This window comes from Melopsittacus undulatus, chromosome 6 (assembly GCF_012275295.1).
Source record: "Melopsittacus undulatus isolate bMelUnd1 chromosome 6, bMelUnd1.mat.Z, whole genome shotgun sequence".
Lineage (NCBI taxonomy): Eukaryota > Metazoa > Chordata > Aves > Psittaciformes > Psittaculidae > Melopsittacus > Melopsittacus undulatus.
This window is the reverse complement of record NC_047532.1, coordinates 9213140-9234626: the sequence shown is the minus strand read 5'-3', so window position 1 is coordinate 9234626 and position 21487 is coordinate 9213140. Positions and strand designations below refer to the sequence as shown.

The 21487-nt window shown below is 43.2% G+C and overlaps 1 protein-coding gene across 2 annotated transcripts in view; it reads right to left on the bottom strand.

Annotated features, from left to right (window-relative positions):
• Positions 1-21487, bottom strand: part of NEGR1 (neuronal growth regulator 1) — a 268351-nt gene that overhangs the window by 39872 nt on the left and 206992 nt on the right. For both annotated transcript variants that reach the window (XM_031050831.2, XM_005151198.3), the window contains exons 5-6: positions 19376-19496; positions 13684-13835 (exon numbers count right to left, since the gene is read on the bottom strand). In XM_031050831.2, coding sequence (XP_030906691.2) covers positions 13684-13835; positions 19376-19496 — 273 coding nt within the window. The remainder of the gene's footprint in view (positions 1-13683; positions 13836-19375; positions 19497-21487) is intronic.

The following is a 21487-nucleotide window of genomic DNA, read 5'->3' as shown; positions in this document are numbered from 1 at the left end:
CCCAAGTAGAAATATCTTGTTCTATGGTGAGTCCCCAGCTCAACCTGGGTGCATAGGGCTGACCACAGCCTCGGGATGTGGGAGAGGGTCAGAGCAGCAAATGTGGCACTAGAGAGCAAAAGGATGCTCTGGATTTAGAGATGCTTCCAGAAGGGGAAGAGACCAGCAGTACCCAGTCAGCAATATCTGCTCTCATCCTGAAACACCATAGGCATCAAAACAATCTGGCTGCCCCACTGCCAGGAACACATTACTCACTCAATGTAAAGCCACATCAGGATGGGTTTTTCCAAAGAAGTCCTTTCAGATGCAGAAGGTTTCTAAAGCACCCAGTTTCCAGCATAGGGAACACCCTCTGCAGTTTAGGAAACACAACAATAACTTCCAAACCTCAGAGAGCACTTTTGCAGTTCTCAGGGACATCAATGGGGCTCATTTGATGTCAAACCAAATACGTTTCTCTGAGCGCTGTGTTTCCAGTTACCAGACACTGCTGAGTATTATCAGAAATAAAAGATAATAAAAGGCACAAGCAATCTGCAGCCTTGTTGAGGACCTGTTTATGAAACCCTCCACAATACTTTTCCTATAAAGTTTATCGAGAAGCACTACTGAAGATATGATGTATGAAATTCCTTTCCTCTGCACACCTGAAGCTTCTCAGTTCCCCAATGAGCTGCTGCAGCCAGACCCACATCAGACTGCCTGCCAAAGAGGGAAAGAAGCAGATGTTGTTTTAACCATGGTAACTTAAAGGGAGTTTTTTGGAAGCTTCCTGTTGTAACCTAACCTGTCCCTGTGCTACTTTAGTGCCCATTTAAATTCGGTTGTGGTTTGCCTGTCAATCCATAAATGTCAGCATCTGGCACATGCAACATGGGATATTTACAGGACTAAAAGGAAAGTCAAGCAATCAAAACATTATAATATAATCACAGACTGGTTTGGGTTGGAAGGGATCTTAAAGCTCCTCCAGCTCCAACCCCTGCCATGGGCAGGGACATCTTCCACTGGAGCAGCTTGCTCCAAGCCCCTGTGTCCAACCTGGCCTTGAACACTGCCAGGGATGGGGCAGCCACAGCTTCTCTGGGCACCCTGTGCCAGCACCTCAGCACCCTCACAGGGAAGAGCTTCTGCCTAAGAGCTCAGCTCAGTCTCCCCTGTTCTGGCAGGTTCAAGCCATTCCACCTAAAATAAACTGCATGTTTCTTAATTAAACTGAATGGAGGAAGAGGAATTGCTCTGTTCATGGAAGAGAAAGAACCTCTTGGGAGTTTTCTGAAAGTAATCTCTAAATGCTTAATGAACCCATCCCAGCTTGTTCTGCACCGGGTTCATAGACCAGAGTCATAGAACTCAATTCTAAAATAGACACAGAAATGGGAAGGACAGACAACCCAGTTGTCAGGTACTGACTGAAAACCACCTTCTGCTGATGCGAAAGGTCTGAGGTAGCTTCTGCCAAGTCACCCTTTCCACTGGGTGCTCTCTGAGCCTCAAGCAACAGAGCCAGGGTGATGCAAGCAGAGAAACCTACTGAGTTCCTGTCTCCTACCAGCATTTTAATTACATCTATATCACAAAAGTTACACAAAATTCAATGTTTTCATTTAGATGCTCAAGTTACAGTATTAAAAAGGTTAAACAGTATTTGTTCATTAGTCCTTATCTCCAATTTTTCCAGACAAAATTGCTGCTTTAATGATTTTTACAGCTCTTGAGACCATAACAAACTGAAGAAAAAGAGACAAAGTAGTCTGCATCCTTTTGGCTTGGTCTTTCATTCATATGTATAAATAGGAAGCTTATGAATAATGGAGGTCTAAAAATCTGTTAGCATTTTTGCTGTTCAGAAACATATGATTAGCATTGCTCTGACTCCCAATAACGATATTCTTGTTCTCAAAGGTCACTCTTTAGATCTGCACAACTGTCACTATATTTCTGGGTGTAAATAAGGCAAAATATACATTAGAGAAGCCATATGACGCACACCACAGCACTACCTCCTTCCTGTGTGCAGAGTGCTATGCTTGCAACTGCTAATAGTGTTATACAAATGCTCCTGCAGGTCTGTGGTCATAGGCAGGTTTGTTCATTTCTCCTACTTCTGAATACACACAACTCCTATAAAGATACCTTGGATGCAGCGGAATCTCCCAAAAGACCCCTTCCTCACTGCAGCAAATTAAACCCTGTCCAGCAAGAGTGATATCAGTCATCCCACACAGGGCTGGACTGACAATGTAGAATCCCAGCCTGGTTTGTGTTGGAAGGGACCTTAAAGCTCATCCAGTTCCAACAGGGACCCCTTCCACTGGAGCAGCTTGCTCCAAGCTCCTGTGTCCAACCTGGCCTTGAACACTGCCAGGGATGGGGCAGCCACAGCTTCTCTGGGCACCCTGTGCCAGCGCCTCAGCACCCTCACATGGAAGAGCTTCTGCCTAAGAGCTCAGCTCAGTCTCCCCTCTTCTGGCAGGTTCAAGCCATTCCCCTTGGCCTGTCCCTACAGGCCCTTGTCCCAAGCTCCTCTCCAGGTTTCTTTCCTGCAGCCCCTTTAGGCACTGCAGCTGCTCTCAGGTCTCCCCTTCAGGAGCCTTCTCTTGTCCAGGCTGCCCCAGCCCAGCTCTCTCAGCCTGGCTCCAGAGCAGAGCTGCTCCAGCCCTCGCAGCAGCTCCATGGCCTCCTCTGGAACTGTGAAAACAGGTATTTTAAATCCCAACCTATTCAGCCTTCACTGTACTCCCTGTGCCTCTTCATGACCCTTCTGTGCTTTGGTACTGTACGGCTACTGGGATGAGAGGGGTCTCTGGCTGGAGCCACCTCTTACTCTTCATTTTCTGCCCCTGTTTCAGTTTTACTTTCAGACCAGCATTTCACTGACATGGGGATTCCAGCAGTCTGGGCTCCTGACCTAACCACCTCCAGAGGAACCTGGGATTCCCAGGTGAAAGGCAGCCTTCTGGGAATAGAGGCTGAGACAATTCTTACCACAGCAGTCTCATCCTCATTTATAGACATTCCTGCCTGATCTATCCATTACTAACGTGTTTAGAGCAAACACCCTCATGTCTGCAATCCTCATATGTATATAACACATGCCTCAAAGGACTAGATGCTGCTCAACTGCTCTGATATTTACTTTCACTGGCACAGCAATTTGTGAATAAGTTATTTAATAATTACTGTGTAATTAGAGTTCTGCCGATCCCTGATGAACTGAAATCCACAGACAATGCCTATCAAATGAATCATTACAAATCTCTCTAAATTACATGGTGAAATGTGCCAATGTCATGATGAAACTCATAAGATGTCTACAATTCCTGTAAAAAGAGTCTTAATTGAGGCTGGAGTTATGTCTGCACATCTCTGTGCAGAGTTTAAGGAGGAGCTCATTGCAAGATTGCACTTCCAAGAGAAATAGAGCACCGCATAATGCTACGAGTCAGAGGAAATAAGAGAGGAACACAAAGGTGAACCATAATGTAGACTATTCCAGTTACAAATGAATCACTGAGAAGTACAACTGCTTTTCATTTGATACAGAAGTGTGTTGGAAAACAGGTAGAACAGGAGACGAATAGTGCCTGGCTAATCTATAGCACAAGTCATTGTGCCAACACTCAGAGGAAGGAAATGCATTTATTGCCTGGGGAGCTATTAAAAGCTGAGATCAAGGAACAGAAGTCTGCTGCAAATAGCCTACAAGAAAATAAAATCTCCAAGCACACACATCAGCAGGCTAAAATAACAAAATGTGCTTCTAAACGGATTCACTTATCATCTCCCGCAAGGGATTTGCGTCTATCAGGCTGCGAGAGCTGTTGTCAGACTCGATAGCTTCTCCCTGTTCAAGGCAGTGAAATCTGAAATACTAGATTAGCTATTATTTCTGTGTTGGGATCCTGCCTCAGAAGATCCCACCCGAACCAACAATGAGTCCCTGCTGAGGTCAGATGGGCTTCTCTGCTCCTGCTTCCAATGCAGGATCAGCGCAACTCATTAAGGGAAGTGTCACGCTGCAGCTCAGAATCTTGTTGCACAGATGAACTGCTATTAGCATATTATAAACATCATGTTAACATGCAAGAGCTGAGCACAGTATTTCTGGAAACAGAAATCTCTTCTCTGTTCTTCTCGATAACCAAACCAACCTAAACCTGGCTGGGCTAGCCCTGGCCTGGCCCCAGCTCCTTGCAGCTGCTCTGCAGTGCTGAGGATGATTACATTGACCCTTCTCACTGCTTTAATTACATGTAAAACAAACTGGCTGCTTCTAACATATCGAAAACGAAATAAATCTGCATCTGCACAAACAGGGATGCTGTTTTTACACAGAAATCAATAAAAAGCACCTGAAAGACATCTAGAAGTGTGAGTCTCTGAGAAGAGGACATGAAGCAGGGTTAGACTCAGGGCACTTGTTTTCATTAATGCCAACCACACACCCCACTAGTTAAACAGGATAATAAACTCCAGCCAGTACTAAATCCCTGGGTGAAACTGGGTTTGTTCAGCTTTCACTGAAGTGTTCATTGGAACAGCAGAAAGGGAATTTTAATGCAAGAGCTGTGTCTTCTTTTTTGAGTTGATTTTTGTACAGAGCAGACCAGAGGCTTTCGGTTCATTTCCTGAACACTGAGGACAAATCCCTGTGATAAACTCGCTAAGCTTCACTGCCAAGATAATTTTGGTTATGTGCCCCTCCGCTCTGCATTGAAGACTGATGCAGAACCAGCTGTGTAAGGGTTAGAAATCCTCCTCTCTCAGCCTGCAGTATGCATGACAGATTCACACCCACTCATTTTTGGACCAGCTTCATCCTTAGCTACATCATTAAAACAGTTATTATGAGATGTTCAAGGCCAAGCTGGATGGGGCATGGAGCAACCTGCTCTAGTGAAGGTGGGTTGGAACTGGGTGAGCTTCAAGGTCCTTCCAACACAAACCAGTCTGTGGGTCTATCATTCTGTGACTTTTAATATGTAAGAAAAGTCCCAGGCAAAAAATTAATACAAACAGCGAATTGATGCTTTCGGTCTTGAGAACTGTATTCAAAGCAATGCAGCTTTAGGGTATTTCTTATAGCAGCTATTGACAGAGACCATAAAGAGCTGAGCTTCCTTTCTTGTACCAACCCAGGCATGTTTTGAAGATGTTGGTCTGCTCAGGTCACACATCGAACTGTGGACCAATAATTTACAGAGCCCAGGAGCAGCAACTGCTGGTTGAGAGCAAATGCTGAAAGGTCAGGAATGAGTCTTTCATTTGGAAGCAAAACCAGACTGGCTGCAAAATTCCTTTAGGAGAACTGTGGGACTGATGAATGATACACAGAAACTGAAACAAGATGGGCGCAAACATTGCAGGGAAACTTTAATCCTTTTTTCACATTACATCTTCATCTAGAAATCTGCATTTAGGGAAAGCATTTGGTTAGGTTGCAAAAAGTCCCATTTTGCTTCAAAATGCCAATGACTTAGTCATTAAAGTTCTATTTTATACCAAACATACTTTATACCTCATAGCAGCCTTCCAGTATCTGAAGGGGGCCTACAGGGATGCTGGGGAGGGACTCTTCATTAGGGACTGTAGTGAGAGGACAAGGGGTAACAGGTTGAAACTTAAACAGCAGAGGTTTAGATTGGATATAAGGAAGAAATTCTTTACTGTGAGGGTGGTGAGGCACTGGAATGGGTTGCCCAGGGAGGTTGTGAATGCTCCATCCCTGGCAGTGTTCAAGGCCAGGTTGGATGAAGCCTTGGGTGATATGGTCTAGTGTGAGGTGTCCCTGCCCATGGCAGGGGGGTTTGAACTGGATGCTCTTAAGGTCCTTTCCAACCCGAACTATTCTATGATTCTATACAATATACTGTTTTGATATTACCAAGAGACTACTTTTTAAGCCCAACTCTAGATGAAGAACCTTGCTGAAGAACATAAAGACATACACAGAACTTCCTTTGGCTGCAAAATCATGGTTTAAAAAACATTAAAGTCTACTGATTTAGATAAAGCATTGTTGGATCCTGATTCCAAAGTTTCTTCTGCCTGACAGGCATTTTCTTATGCTCAAAGCTCTCTGGGAAGCTCAGCAGCAGCCTTAGCCAAGAAAAGAGGCTAGTGAGGATGTACATTTCATTGGATAGATAAATAACAGCTGCTATATGGGGACTGTCTTAGTTTTCAATGTGGTTACTTCATGAGATTTTGCTTTCTTCCTCACATCCCAGTAATTAAAACATTTGATTCTTTTTCTAGAAATAACGTTTAAACTGAATAAATGGACAGGATCATAGAATCATAGAATAGTTAGGGTTGGAAAGGACCTTAAAATCATCTAGTTCCAACCCCCCCTGCCATGGGCAAGGACACCTCACACAAAACCATATCACCCAAGGCTTCATCCAACCTAGCCTCGAATACTGCCAAGGATCTGGAATTCCAGGAACTGGAACAGGTTGCCCAGGGAGGTAGTGAATGCTCCATCCCTGGCAGTGTTCAAGACCAGGTTGGATGAAGCCTTGAGTGACCTGGTTTAGTGTGAGGTATCCCTGCCCATGGCAGGGGGGTTGGAACTGGATGATCTTAAGGTCCTTTCCAACCCTAACTATTCTATGATACTATGGTGCATTCACAACCTCCCTGGGCAACCCATTCCAGTGTCTCACCACCCTCACAGTAAAGAATTTCTTCCTTATATCCAATCTAAACCTCTGCTGTTTAAGTTTCAACCTGTTACCCCTTGTCCTATCACTACAGTCCCTAATAAATAGTCCCTCCCCAGCATCCCTGTAGGCCCCCTTCAGATACTGGAAGCTTCTCTGAGGTCTCCACGCAGCCTTCTCCAGGCTGAACAGCCCCAACTCTCTCAGCCTCTCTTCATACGGGAGGTGCTCCAGTCCTGATCATCCTCGTGGATTTAAATGACCAAGTTCTCAGTTTGTGTTTTACCTTTGGGTAACATCAGTAAATCTAAATCTTTCCTAGTCTAAAACTCTGGTTATCTTTTTACAGGCCAATTTAGAATAAAATTACTATAACGGTACCAGCATCCTGCCACACAGTGACATTCAGATCACTGTTGCAGTTGCTCCATAGCAGGACTTTTTAAAGTCAAGATATCAGTTTTGTTACTTGGGATAATATCTTTGGGGAAAAAGGTATGTTTCTGAAAAATTTGTCCCAAGTCTTTTTCATGGAGTATTTCTAATATTGCCAGCACTATCTAAGCATCTGATGCTAATGGGTTTTGCCTGAGGTTTGGAAAAGCCCTGAGAAAAGGAAGCTTCTATACTCCATTTATTATTTAAAATCCAATCAAAATCTCAACGTAGCAACCTGTAGGTGGAAGAATAACACCGACTTCTCTATTTTAGATGCTTATTTAAATACCTCGGCATTTTGTGACTTATGTGGTTAAGTTCAGAGGTTAATTAGTGTTTGCAGTGTGGGCTCACTGAAAACCCTCTCATTTTGAAAGCTCTACATCTACTTTTAGCTTTCTTTCTGCCAAAAAAAGAATTATTTTCTTCTTTCTCATTTGCTTCAGTTCACCAACTGTTCAGATGCTCAGGAACATGCAGCAGCTCTCAGGGAAAGCTAAATACAAGCTGTGGACACCATCTCCAGCTCTATGTTTTTTTGGCAATCTCTAAATTAAGAGGACACTTGACATGGTAGGAGCACACAGGTTTTCAAAGAAACTTTGCCTGCTTTCAAGCAACTACTTTTGTTAAATAACCTGGAATTTCTTTGCTAAATTATCTCAGTTACAGCATTTTCCAACCCATTGGACTTTCAGTGTAAATACTGAAATCTTGGGTTCAAAATGGATTCCATGACATTCATTGATCAATAGATAATTCCTTCTTAAAGCCCCAGGAGCTTTGGTTTTAACAGCTTCTCATGAAGATAACCTATACACGTAACAATAGTTTAACAAAGTGCTTTGCATTAAGTTTAGAAATTGCCACTGATTAGTGTAACTCAAAGCTCTCTTGGGCTTGTTTCATGAGGAAACTTCCTAATACACCTTCTCTGGATGAGCCAACACTTCAATAAGCCTCTTTTCCTTTATAAGACTGACAGTAATCATCTTTAATCTCTTGAAAAAGGTATTTTCTCATCCTTTGTTTCCTCTCACCCCTTTATGAACCTCCTCCTCCATTCTGCAAAATATGTGAGGCCGAGGCCAAGGCATTCTACAATGCTCCACAATTGTTCAATGTATTTATCTCATTATGTTATCGCACGTCTGGTTTCCATCCCATTTGTCAAGTGTGGTATTCTTTGGATTTTACATTTTTCTCCAAGGTTTTCTACCCCTGGAGAGGAAGAATGAGCTCAAGAAACTCTCCCCACCCTGATCAGGATGTGGGCAGCAGCTGCCTTCAGCAGCTAAGTTCCATGGATGACCTTGAATGCATAATCATCATAATGAACTGAGCCCCAAGATGAACATTTAGTCATGCTTCTAGACGTGCTTCAAGCACTCTGATTTATCAGTTCAGAAAGGAGACGTGTCTAAACATTGTTAGCTATGGTTATAATTGCACAATTGGAGGATATAATAACACAAATGCAACTCAACATAATATAGAGGCAACTTCATTAAGGATCCAAAGCAAAGATCACAGGTGCTTTGGTTTGATTTTTTTTCCCCTGAAACACAGATACACTCTCAGGTTTTTAAAGTTTCTCCTAAATGTCAAGCATACACATGTTCCTGGCTTTGCTCAGATGGGGTATTTCTACCTTGTCCAGCCACGGTCTGTTATTGTCATATAACTCATAATAAACCTCTAGCTGGAAAATGGATTTAGAGAAAATTTACCCTTAACTCTCAGTAATTGCAACCTGGAGCAGCAGTTGGCATCCATACGGAGAGATCTGAAATCCAACATCTAAAAGAATTATTACAACTCACATAAATGGAGGATTTGGCCATTTGTCTTATTTTGTGTGAATAAAAGAATTGAAGGTGCTGAGTTCTGAACTTTGGATGGATTCCAGATCTGTTCCCTGTCCGTCCTGAGACACAGAGGAAGAGAACAGCTCAGGACTATGACTGTCCCCCCAGGGGCAAGACTGGAAGGGTGGCCTCCAATGAAAAATCAGGTCTATGGTACCAATTTCTTCATTGTGATGTCTACAGGAGACGCTGGGCTTGATCCAAACCTCATTAAATCAATAAATGTCTTCTGTCTGACCGCAGCAGCCTTTGAATAAGATCCTAATCAGCACAGGAAATTTTGTGTAATTTTTTATATGTATATAGTTATATACATTTGTTGGTATTTTATTTGGTGTAGAGCAGCCTGTCTGGCTGAGACATAGCACAGAACCATGCAAACTGGAGCTGGATTTGCTTTGCAGGCCAGTATTTGAGACATCAAATAATAAAATCTTTCTTAGGTAATTGGACAACAGCTGAAACTGTGGACACAAAGGGAATTTCCCTGGAGAGTCCCTATCTTCCTAGAAATGTCAAGCTTGGTAGGCCAGGCAAAGCTATTGAGCTAAAACTTAGCAGAAACCTGTCACATATCCAAATACATTAAAATACCATTTCTTAGTCAATAAAATGACAGTGCTGAGCTTAGCAGCGATACCAGACTCTGTGAACTGAAGACAACCCAAGCAGTTTTCACACTCAAAGCCACGTGAATTACTGAAGACAAGGACTCCAGCAGCAGCACCATCCTTGTCCGTGGGAAACATGGGAAAGCTCCAGTGGGAGTCAGTGCCAGGGAGGTGCAGCCCAAACCTTGTCTGCTTCAGGATTTCATTGCAGGCAGGGTAACAAATGCACCTCCTGAAGGAGGTTTTGGGCTGCAGCTGGGGCCACGCTCATGCACAGAGGAGTGCACCAGCAGCCAGACCTGCAGCACTGCTAACCCAGCTCCCAGTAGGTCCCTGCACTGCATGGCACTTTCCCGCTAAACATGGGTGCAGAGAGGCTGAGGTTAAGAAGCTCACATCCCAGCTCCTATGTATGTTTGGGAAAAACGCAATAAAGAGAGGGAAAAAAGGCAAAGAAACTAAAGCTTGCTAAAGCTGAAGGAAGAAGTGTGTACAGAAACTGTTACTGTTCAACTAGACTCACTTCAGGAGTGTGATGCTGCTCATGTGTCAGACACCATGAAATCCCCATGCTAAAATGGTGAGGGAAGGGTCCCTGTCCCAGCAGCTTGGCCACCTGATCACCACTGCTGTTGACAATGACAGTGCAAACACACTTTGGATCCCCCCCTTGCTCTTTCCAGGAGAGGCTTTTATGAGCTTGGGTACAATTACTTTGCCATGGCACTGCCCTTCCCTCCCTCTGCCCAAATCTGATTTCTTCTTACTCCTGACAAACCCTGCTCTTTCTTTTTCCCATGGAGACTATGGCTGATGGAAACTGACTTCAGCTGCAGTAAGAAAATGTTTGGTTTCAATACAAAGGAAACGTAACTAACACAGGAAAGAAACATGACTATAAAATGACTGTAATGGTGGAGGGTCACCATGGATCAAGGGGGAGCAGATCCAACAACTGCCAGGAGTGATGACCAGCATCGTGAGTGTGCCCTTGTTCAGATGACTGAAGTGATCTTGGAAGACCTCTAAAGCCTGGTTTTCCTTTGATTTTCACAACTTGTCACAGCAGGAGGCACTGCTGGGGAATTACCACCAAAAGTGGTTGCCTGCACCCATATTTAGAAGATGTATCATTGCAAGAACAAGATACCACTCTGCAGATACCTCCAATACCTCTCGGTCTTTGATATACCAGTAGACATAGCCAACGCTACTACAGTTACACATAGTGCCACTGAGAAATGTGTGTACTATTACACGTTATGTGCAATTTACAATGAGTTAATGTAAGTTTTTGGGAGCCTATTGTTAGGGTTTTTTTCTGCATTTCAGACATGAAACCTAATGTATGAAAAATATTAAGACACCAGTTTAATTAGGAATCTTGATGTAGGAACCAGGACACAATGCAATCAACACGCATAAATTGAGGGCACGGTCTGGCGCTTCCTGGCATGTAGAAATGTTTGAGACAAGATTATAAGCATGTTGCACTAACCGTAAGTTCACAGTTGGATGCTTATTCAATAAAGTAGTTCTGTTTAGCTGCAGCAATTAAATTAGTACAGAAAATGCTAACACATCTCACACACACCTTGCTCTGCTCCTTCTCCTTCCAAATGTCGCTACTGACCTTTTCTGCAGCTCTTCACAACTTTTTATGGTTTTGAATAATTACTGACAATATATCTAAGTTTCAACCTGAACCATCAGTAACTCCTATGGATCGTATAACCAGCATTTAATGAAAGTTATTTCTTTGGCAGCGATTGGTAATGGATATGAATGCTTCCTCTGTATTAACAGTTTTTCCCAAGAAAGGCAACAGTTACCAGACAAGTAATTTATATCATTCCTAAAAATACTAGAGAATGTAAAAGAGGTGCTCTTTAGAAAATAATAGTACCTTTACCTAAGAACACACACATATATCTACTGGGGAATCATAGAATCCCAGACTGGTTTGTGTTGGAAGGGACCTTAAAACTCCTCCAGCTCCAACCCCTGCCACGGGCAGGGACACCTTCCACTGGAGCAGCTTGCTCCAAGCCCCTGTGTCCAACCTGGCCTTGAACACTGCCAGGGATGGGGCAGCCACAGCTTCTCTGGGCACCCTGTGCCAGCTCCTCAGCACCCTCCCAGGGAAGAGCTTCTGCCTAAGAGCTCAGCTCAGTCTCCCCTGTTCTGGCAGGTTCAAGCCATTCCCCTTGGCCTGTCCCTACAGGCCCTTGTAATAATTTATGCTGAAAAGCTCTTGGACTGTATTGCACCAATGCAACCAACAGTTTAAAATACATTCTGAAATAAGACATCAACACCTAGTTTTTAACATTTGTCAAATAACAACATGATCAAATTATACTTAACCTTACATTTGACTATGAAATTTTACAAGCAACCATTAACTGCTATCACTTCCCCCCACACACACACCTGAACCAGCACATATGTTCAGCTATTATTGCCAACAGAATAAAATGTAAGTAGCATCATGCTAGAGAAAATTCTCCCTGTAGGATTAAGGAGTCCACATTAAATATGTTGCTACCCTGGGATTTTTTAATGGCTTAAGTAACATTTTTTCTAGGTAACATTAATGCAAACCATGAGCAAGGAAAAAACTGCCATATGATCTTCATTCCCACCTGAAATCTAGCTCACCGCCTTCTGGAGACCGCTCCTTGTTTTGACTACGTTAAAAAAAAATCACAGTATAAGACATTTCATCTTGGTCTTTCAATCAAACCCCTGAGCCAATGTTACCCCATATTTCATTCCATGAGGTCAGGATCAGACCCAGAGTTCAGTATTTTTTATCAGAGTCTTCTGCTTCACACATCCCATCCCTTTCATGATGGAGACATCTGTTTTTATGATTTATAACAAAGTATTTGGTGCTTTTATGATGTTTCCAACCTCTGCATCTCAAAGTACTTCTTAAGGGTGGCTACATAGTACCTCAACAACATAAAACTGATAAAATCGTGGCAGCAACTAGGAGACAGATTCAGCTCCGCTCTGTTTGAAATTAAACGAAACCTTCATTTTACCTTCTCTGAATTGCAAATACACCAAATAATTCTCTGCTTCTGGCATAATATTCCTCTGTTTTCAGTCCTTGCATTTCCTGTTTACAAGTGTAATGTTTCCACTTTGCTGATGATTTCTCAAATAGTGAATAAAATGGCAGCAAAGGCTTCATGCTATTTTCTGCTTATTATGTCTCTTCTGCAGTAATTCAGCATGTCCTGACAATACAGATCATTTAAGAAGCATATTCAGAAGAAAGTTGTATGGCTAGAAGGCAATAACCCCAAAATGCAAGCAAATGAAAATCTACATTTCCACCCAGGAAGAAATATCTTTATGCAGATAAAAGCATGTAGGATATATTCTGAGTTTTGTCTTTCAGTTTTATCACTATTAGAACAGATCAGCACCAAAGTTCAGCTATGAACATCTTCGGCTGCCACTGACAGATGGCAACTGTGAAATACTACAAATTCACAGATATAAATATCTTTTCAGCAGGACATTTGAGACCCATTTTAACAACCTTCATGCTAAAAACCTTAACGCTTTGCTTTGCCTATTACAACCGTAACCAAAAGATTTCTCTCCAAGTTCTCTGCAACTGGTCCGTACCAGAGACCAACAACCAACAACCTGACCCATGAGCAGGGCTCTGGCATCCCCCAGTTCTACAGCTCAGTAGAGTCCTTGAAGCTTGCTGAAAAAGTTCATAGCTTTATTTACAGTGGTTCCTGTGCTCCAATATTACTATTCTGAGCAGAAATATGTCATGCTAATTCTGCCCCTACACCATGACGGCGGGTTGGGTTTAGTTGTGGGTTTGATAGATTCATAACTCATTGATACCGCCAAAACATGCCATCACTTCCAGAACAGAAATCCTCCTGCAGCACGAAATAAAGAACCCTCTGCATCATTTCCCAGTACTGAGGAACTCAATGGTATTTACACACCTTGTGAAGAAATGGGGAGGAAAAACACGCACTCCTATTTACGGCTTTTGAATCCTTGTATGTGGAAACAAACAACCATGAACATTTGCCACATGTCCACGTTACTTACGGTTGAGAGGCAGGCTGGCATTGGTCGTCCCTAGCTTGTTGACAGCGACACATGTATAGTTGCCAAAATGCTCTTCTGTCACATTGGTAACAGTAAGAAGTGATCTTGTGCTATAATTTTTAATAGTGATTCCTTGTTGACCATTGATCAGTCTAGAAAGCAAAAAGAAAATGTCTATAACTCATATACCACAGCAATGATTTTCTTTTATTCTTTCTCTTTTTAATCTTTTTTTTTCCTCCTGTTTTTCTAGATATATCTGGTAGCACAGTAAACTGTTTGCAAGCTGCCAGCATAGTCTGTCAAGCAAAATTACCACAGCAGCAGATAGGAGAAGCCATGGGCAGCAGTGAAGCTGTGGGGTGTTGAGGGCAACAGGTTCTGTCTGTGTGTCCTACAGTCGAAACGATGACTGACGCTCATAGCCCTGCTTGGCCATTGGATAGGACATAGCTCTCCAGTGAAGACCTTAGATTTTAAACCGGGCAAACCAAACTGAATATTTAAATAGCCTATTTTAGAGGCAGAAAATACTAATGATCAGTATTTCAGAGAGTGTTTTGTCAGGCTCTGGAGATTGCTGGTGTTTCTCACACACCTCCATCTGATGGCAGATGAGGGTTAGGTAACTAGAAATTAGACTATGTAGGATTGTGACCACAGTTTATTTTACAGGCCTCTACAGCTACAAATTAGACATGCAGTTAGGAAAGATGTGCTCAGCATCCTGAGACAGCAACCTGAATAGCAACCAGGGAATGGAGCATGGGAAAAGCCAAACCAGGGCTCTTTTCACCCCAGATTTCATGGGGACTGCGCATTTTCAAAGCTAAGTCAGAAGCTGCACTGTGGCAAAGAAAGATGGACAGCTTAAACTTTGCTTTAGATAAGCCATATTTGATCAAAAATGGAGATCAGAAGAGAAACCACATTATTAAAACACAAACTCCAGCTGATTGATTACTCATAATTCCTCATATCTCCCATAAGGAGCAGAGTTCCAGATCAAGTATACAATTTTTGTTTGATATATTAAAAGATATAATCATACATCCTGTGAATGAATGCAATCTTCTGGCATTCTGTCTAAAACCAGTTCCAGTCTATCATTAATTGCACTTCTGCACACTGTGGACTGACACTTCTTATCATTACAGGAGTGCCTCTGTTCCACTTGGTCACTATATGGTGCTCCACATGCACAGGGTTTCTCTTGCCTGGGCAGCTTGTGCTGCTTTAAAAGACTCAGGTCTGCTCTGCACAGCCCATGGTTGGGCAGAGGACACAGCATGTGCCATGGATACATATGGTTTTGCAAGAAACATGAAAAAATAGGACTGAAATGCCTGGTTTTGGATGAATGCTGCAATTAGAACATTCATCTTTTGTCCAAAGGTTTGTCTTTCCACCCAATGCACATGGACGTTTGATGAACCAATGACTGGGCAGCCATGTGAGGAAAGGCTTAGAGGACTGGGCCTATTCAGCCTGGAGAATAAGGCTCAGGAGAGACCTTGTCACCATGCTCCAGTATTTAAGAAGGTGGCTACAAAGAGGATAGAGACTGCCTTTTTCCATGGGACAACCTGTAAAGATTAGGGGTGATGGGCACCAGTTACTCCTGGGAGATTCTGACTGGATACAAGGGTTAAATTTTTACCAATGAGAACAACCAGACACTGGAATAACCTCCCCAAGGAAGTGGTGGATTCCTGAGCATTGGACACTGTTATGATTCAGCTGGACAGGGTGCTGGGTCATCTAGTCTAGGTCATGCTATGCCAAGAGGGGTTGAATCAGGTGATGCTTGAGGGTCCTTTCCAACCTGGCATTCTATGTTTCTCCTTCTAAAACTGCCAATATCTGTCCCTCCTTTTTCTGCCTCTCCTGCAGAAAGATCCAAGAGCTTCCCCTGTTCCAAACCCCGTCTGCTCTGATACTCCAAGCCAGCACTCCATGAAAGCGCTATCAGCATGGTGGCTCCCAGTAGGGGAAGGCTGAGCAAGCAGGCACTGAGCACCACAGCTCAGTTACTTGCTCCAGCAACAGGGCAGATGCTTTCCTTCGGATGCCCCTTCCCCAGCTGAGCCACAGCCACCATCTCTTCCTGTTGCCTTTTGGGGTGTGAATCCCATCATCCCTTCTCCCAGGGAATCATAAGGTACAGAAACAATAGCTTCTCTTCCACCTATGGCTTACTCCTTACCATTTGTTTCCAAGCTACCTCCATCCTTTCATCCTGTAACTGCAGTTTGAACTACAGCATCTCTATTTCACAGCTGTAAAGGTTTAACTCAAAGGGGTGTTGGGATTTCTGCCATCCCCATTCCTTGTTAGAGATGAAATTGTATCAAAACTGAACTGCATCTGCTCAACATGATCTGCTGTCTTCCCCAGGCTGCCAAAAGGACAAGAACTGGGAGTGCCTGCTGCATTCTCTTCCCCTCCTTCCCCTTCCAGTGCTCCTGCCATGCAGCTGGGACAGCGACACCTTCCCTCCATGTCCCTCCTGGGAAGAGGCTGACACCGGGGGCCCAGAACTGGAATGGAGTAAATGGGATGGGATAGATGTGCCTATCAATAAGCCACACAATTAACAGATCGAGGAGTCAGCATTAGTTAGCATAAACTCAGCAGTTTTGAGGATTCCCATTTGCAGTTGTAAGAACCAGCTGCTTTTACTTTCAAATTACTCCTGTGTGCTGCTCTGCTTTGCTTATTGGCTGAGCACAGTGTTTATGACTTGTCTGGGTTTTACCAAGTTATTTTAAGTTTACCAAGTTATTTTAAGTGCAGCCACCCTAGAGATTTCTTCATCTTACTGCTTTGTATCAGTGATGCTAAAGGGAAGAGTGATCTCCTTTTTACTTGAGAGACTATGCATCCGGAGAAGCTTATGCATCATTGCCAGCCCTGAGGAGTACATTTAGTTTCATATTTGGATGCCTTCATACTATTATATTAAGTCAGTCTAATGAGTTTTGTTGTTTCAAACCTGAGTCTTGTTTGCTTTATCAAGGATAAAGAAGTTTATATTTTTAGATAGGTGACTTTTAAGCTTCTTCCCCATGTCTGTTTAATGTGATCTATGATCTAATTTCTCCATAACCCTATAATGCATTGCACTTGAACAGTTGTGGAGCCTAGACACTGGGAATGAGTGCAGCGAAGCCATTCTCTTTTCTGCAGGAAATCCTTTCACAGCTTTAGAGCCTCACATAATTTTAAGATGCTTTTGCTAGCTTTTCCTCCAATTTCCACTCCATTCCCAGCTCACCCAACCCTCTCTGGGCCTGTGGAGCCACACAGCAGCTCCTACATAGAGCTCAAGATCCTGCTTTTGAAGGATAAAGTGTTATGGTTGGAAGCCTGTCCATGAGACCTCTCCTGGCCTTTCCCAGGTACAGGTGGTGTGCCTGCCTGGCTGCGGGGCTTTAGGGTCCTCACCTTGCCCTTGGCCAAGGAAGAGGATCTCAAAGCAGTGAGTGTACCAGCACCTGCAGAGGATTAACAAACAGCAGCTCTTGCAAGCTCAATAATTAGGCAGAATTAGTCCTGCCAGCTCTCTGCCTCACAGACAGGCTGTTTTAACTGACTGCAGTCTGCAACTGCTTTTATGTTTACTGTTAATGGCTATTTTATGATGAGATGATCCCTGGAGTCTGGAAATTGTGTGTCTGGATATACATTAATCTAAGTAACAATGATACAGTGTAAAGACCCAAAGGGCTTGTTTCAGACACTGAACATATACTTTAGGTTTTGGTTTTAACTCCTGCTGTCCATTTATTCAACAATTACACCACCCCCCCCCCAAGGTCTCAATCTAAAAAGAAAGAAAAAGAATGTCCCCATCAAAGACTAAGTGAAGAAAATGAGATTCTCTCTATGCTTTTACCAGAAAATAGAGCAGGGTGTGCACTAACAGTATATAAATCTAGTCTTGCAGTGTATCTGCGGATAGATAACAGACCTGCTACTCTGAACTACCTGTGAGAGCTGACTCCCATCAGTGCTGCACTAAAACAATGCCTGAGCTGTCTGAAGCTCATTCTGCACTGGTTCCACCACCCAGAGGTGAAGAGGATGTACTGGAGGAAAAAGCAATGGTTTTCCTCTTTCCTGTAAGCAGTGGAGGTTCAGGGATCCCCAGTACCTTTGTACTAATGTCTGGCACATCTGCCAGCAACAACATAATGAAATAGGATGTGCATAATGTTTGAGCAGTAAGACACAACAGGACAATACATTTCTTGCTGGTTATAGCCAGCCTCAGGTGATACCCCCCCACTGAAACAGAAAACAGAAGGCACAATTTTGTTGTCCTGAAGTGCTCTGCTTAGGCTTCCCTGCTGCTCACAGTGAGAGGAATTGGTCAATCTTATAAATACAAAGGCTATTATCGCACTGGAAAAGGCAAATTGAATTGAGAGTGCTAAACACTGCCCTACAATACTTTGTACATAAAATATGCTGCTGCTGCAACTTCCCCCAACATGTGCACAACATAATTTGCATTGTTGGAAATAGATGCCAATGTATTTCACCAACAAAAGAAAAGCATTCACTGCCATAGATAATAAAGATCAGTTATAGTGTTTTACAGAATGCTTTAGGGTATAGTCCATAGTTAGGACCACTCTGAAAGTCACAAAGAAAGAGGAGCAGCTACAGCTTGTGAAGGGGAGCAGCTGGCCAAAGGGAAATGAGCTGACAGATGGCTTTCTATGAAAAATGGTTGTTAATATTCTCACATCAGCTCCCAAGTTTAATGGGATGTTTGAGCTGAGAAACCAAGCTCTCAGAAGCCAGGAAATTCCAGAAGCTGGAAGGTGCATCTGGACAGTCGCTTATAAGAGACACTATCCACTTGCTTTTTCACCAATGTGCAAATCTAACAAAAATAAGCTCTTACATAAAGTAAGAGCCATAAACCAGTTTCCTCTCCAAAAAGGAAAATATCTACCTATTTAATGAGGTGGGTTTTTAAAATCCTGCTGATTGTTGTTACACAGCACCAATGACCTGGAGGTAAAGCTGCCCATAAACAAAACCAAAGCACATGGTCAGTTTCTGGGGTTCAGGCAGAGCCCCGCATGGATGCTGTGATGGGCAGCAGCTCTGTGGACCATAAACCTATGGCCTAAAGAATGAATGGCCCAACTGGGAGAAAGTTCATCCCCATGAAGGTTTGGTTGAAAGTCTTGCTTATGAAACAACCAACCTTTACACCCACAAATCCTCAGCCGGACATGCATGAAGATGGATGGGTTTTTAAATAAAAAAGAAACAAATCCTTTCAGTAGAGTTTTTCAGTGCCTTTCTGGTTATTATACCTAAAAGGTTTCAATTGCTGAAGCATATTGGAAACTTAGGCTCATTATTGCAACACTCCCTATCACAGCCCAGCCAAGGACATCCTGCTAACACCTTTAAGAGCACAGAATCTACAACCACAAGGTAACCAAGAAATTCCCCCCAAAGCCACACACAGCACGGCTGCTGGAAGCCAACACCTCTGTTGGCTCTGGCTGCTTTAAACTGCTGTTTAAAGCTTGGCACTGATTTCGGGACAGCCTGATGGTCACATCATCACAGGGAACAGAGCCAGCCTGGTGGTCTCCTCTCGCTTCCACTCTGGTCCCCAGCATCCCCAGCAGCACGAGGGGGTCAGCAAGCAGCCGCTACTTACTTCCTCTCTCCTTTGTACCACTCAAAGACCGGGGCAGGAACTCCTGCACCTTCGCACCGTATCAGGCCGTTCCCTCCAAGCACCACACCGCTGGATTTAAGTTCCTGAATTGTGGGGGCAACTGAAAAAAAAGAAGTGTAAAACGGACATTTGCATCTCCATACGCAGATCACTCCACGCCGCTTCTCTGCAGCACGCTCTGTGTTACTCTCTGCCTGGTGCGTGGTTTCCAGCTTGAGTCACATTCAATCACGTTTTCTTCCAGCAGTGTAAGAATAATCCCACACAGCAGACTCTGAGATATATTCTGTGTATCTGGTGTAAAAAAACACAACTGAGACATGAAGAGATATCAAGCCCATACTGAAAAAAAAGCTGTTCATCCAACTCAGTTACTCAATGTAAAGATTAACTATTTATAAGTGTTAGTATTGTACAAGACGTGTCTAAAACATCAGAATCACAAAGAAAGCACGTGAAGAACTGGCTGAGAGGCTTGGTCAGGAGGAGCCCCTGAAGCCATGAAAGGATGGCAGCACCCAGGGCCCAACACAAACACAGAACCAGCACCACTTATCTTCATAAAATCCCAGCATGGTTTGTGTTGGAAGGGATCTTAAAGCTCCTCCAGTTCCAACCCCTGCCACGGGCAGAGACCCCTTCCACTGGAGCAGCTTGCTCCAAGCCCCTGTGTCCAACCTGGCCTTGAACACTGCCAGGGATGGGGCAGCCACAGCTTCTCTGGGCACCCTGTGCCAGCGCCTCAGCACCCTCACAGGGAAGAGCTTCTGCCTGAGAGCTCAGCTCAGTCTCCCCTATTCTGACAGGTTCGTGTCTTCTGCAAATGCCCCATAAACCCTGTTAGGCTCTGAAAGCCTTTTAGCTCTTGTTCTGCATATTAAAAGAACAAACTTACCTTCACAATTATGAACTAACCACAAATACAATATACCAGTGTGACTTTTCCACTGTTGCATTGGATACAGAGTTGTTTCAGTAAATATATCTTATCTTTTTAAATAGCAAAGATTGTAAATAGCAATAAACATCTTAACCACAGTACTACAGATACAAAAACAGATAAAAAGTGATTGTCAGTTTTTCCCCTTGCCAGCAAAAAGCAACAGTAAGCTGAGAATAAACCAGAACAAATTCTTCAGGAAAGATTATCAAAGGAAAGGCTGAACTACAACTGCCTTCTCCCTGGAATTTCTTTTACATCTCTGGTTTTAAACAATAATTTATGTGCATCATAAAAGCGCCATAAAAACCAAACCACAGAACTTGTAAATAACAATCTGTTTATTTTTTCCTGAGCAGTTTTCCAGATGTTGCTTTAAGGTGTTTATGTACATATAAAATGCTGACTGCCTCTCGGCTGCTTCTTCCACCCCCTCTCCCATTGCTCACGTTAAGAGACCATAATCTTTTATGGGAAGCAGCTGCAGTAAAGAAATCTGAGAGCTCTGAAGGAGCAGTGTGACAGCCAGGTTCCTGGCCTGGTGGGTCAGGTCCATTGCACACCCATCCATCATTACCACCACTCGTGGCTGCTGTTCCGGGTGTGTTGGACATGGCACAGGAATCCAGCTGTTACAGCCAGGGAAAACAAGCATGAACTCTTCGCACTTACACACAAGCCTTGATGTTTAACAAAACCACATAAGGATGTTTTGAGTTTGATTAAAAAAAACTGGTGCTCTTTTGCCCATCACTCATGTCCTGCCCTAAGTCAAGCAGTCAGACAAACTACAGTCTTCCACAGCCTACAAACACACCCATGCCTTCTACTTTTTTCTTCCATGATTACATCCAACCAATCTGAATTTCTAACTCCTAACCAGTAACATGAAAATTTCAAGTAGATAATAAACATAAAACTGATTTGCATGACTACTTCTCCATAAACTGCATAGGAAAACCATCAGATGTATTTGTTACTTCATAAAGATAACAATGACACATAAAGCTTACTCCTTCCTGAGAAACAAAGCACTTTGTGCAGCCAAAACCTTTAAAGAATAACTGAGTGAGACTGATGACGTGAAGAGCTGTGAACAGGTCACATTTTGTCTTTGCTCCTACAGCACCATGTGGGACCAACATCTACTC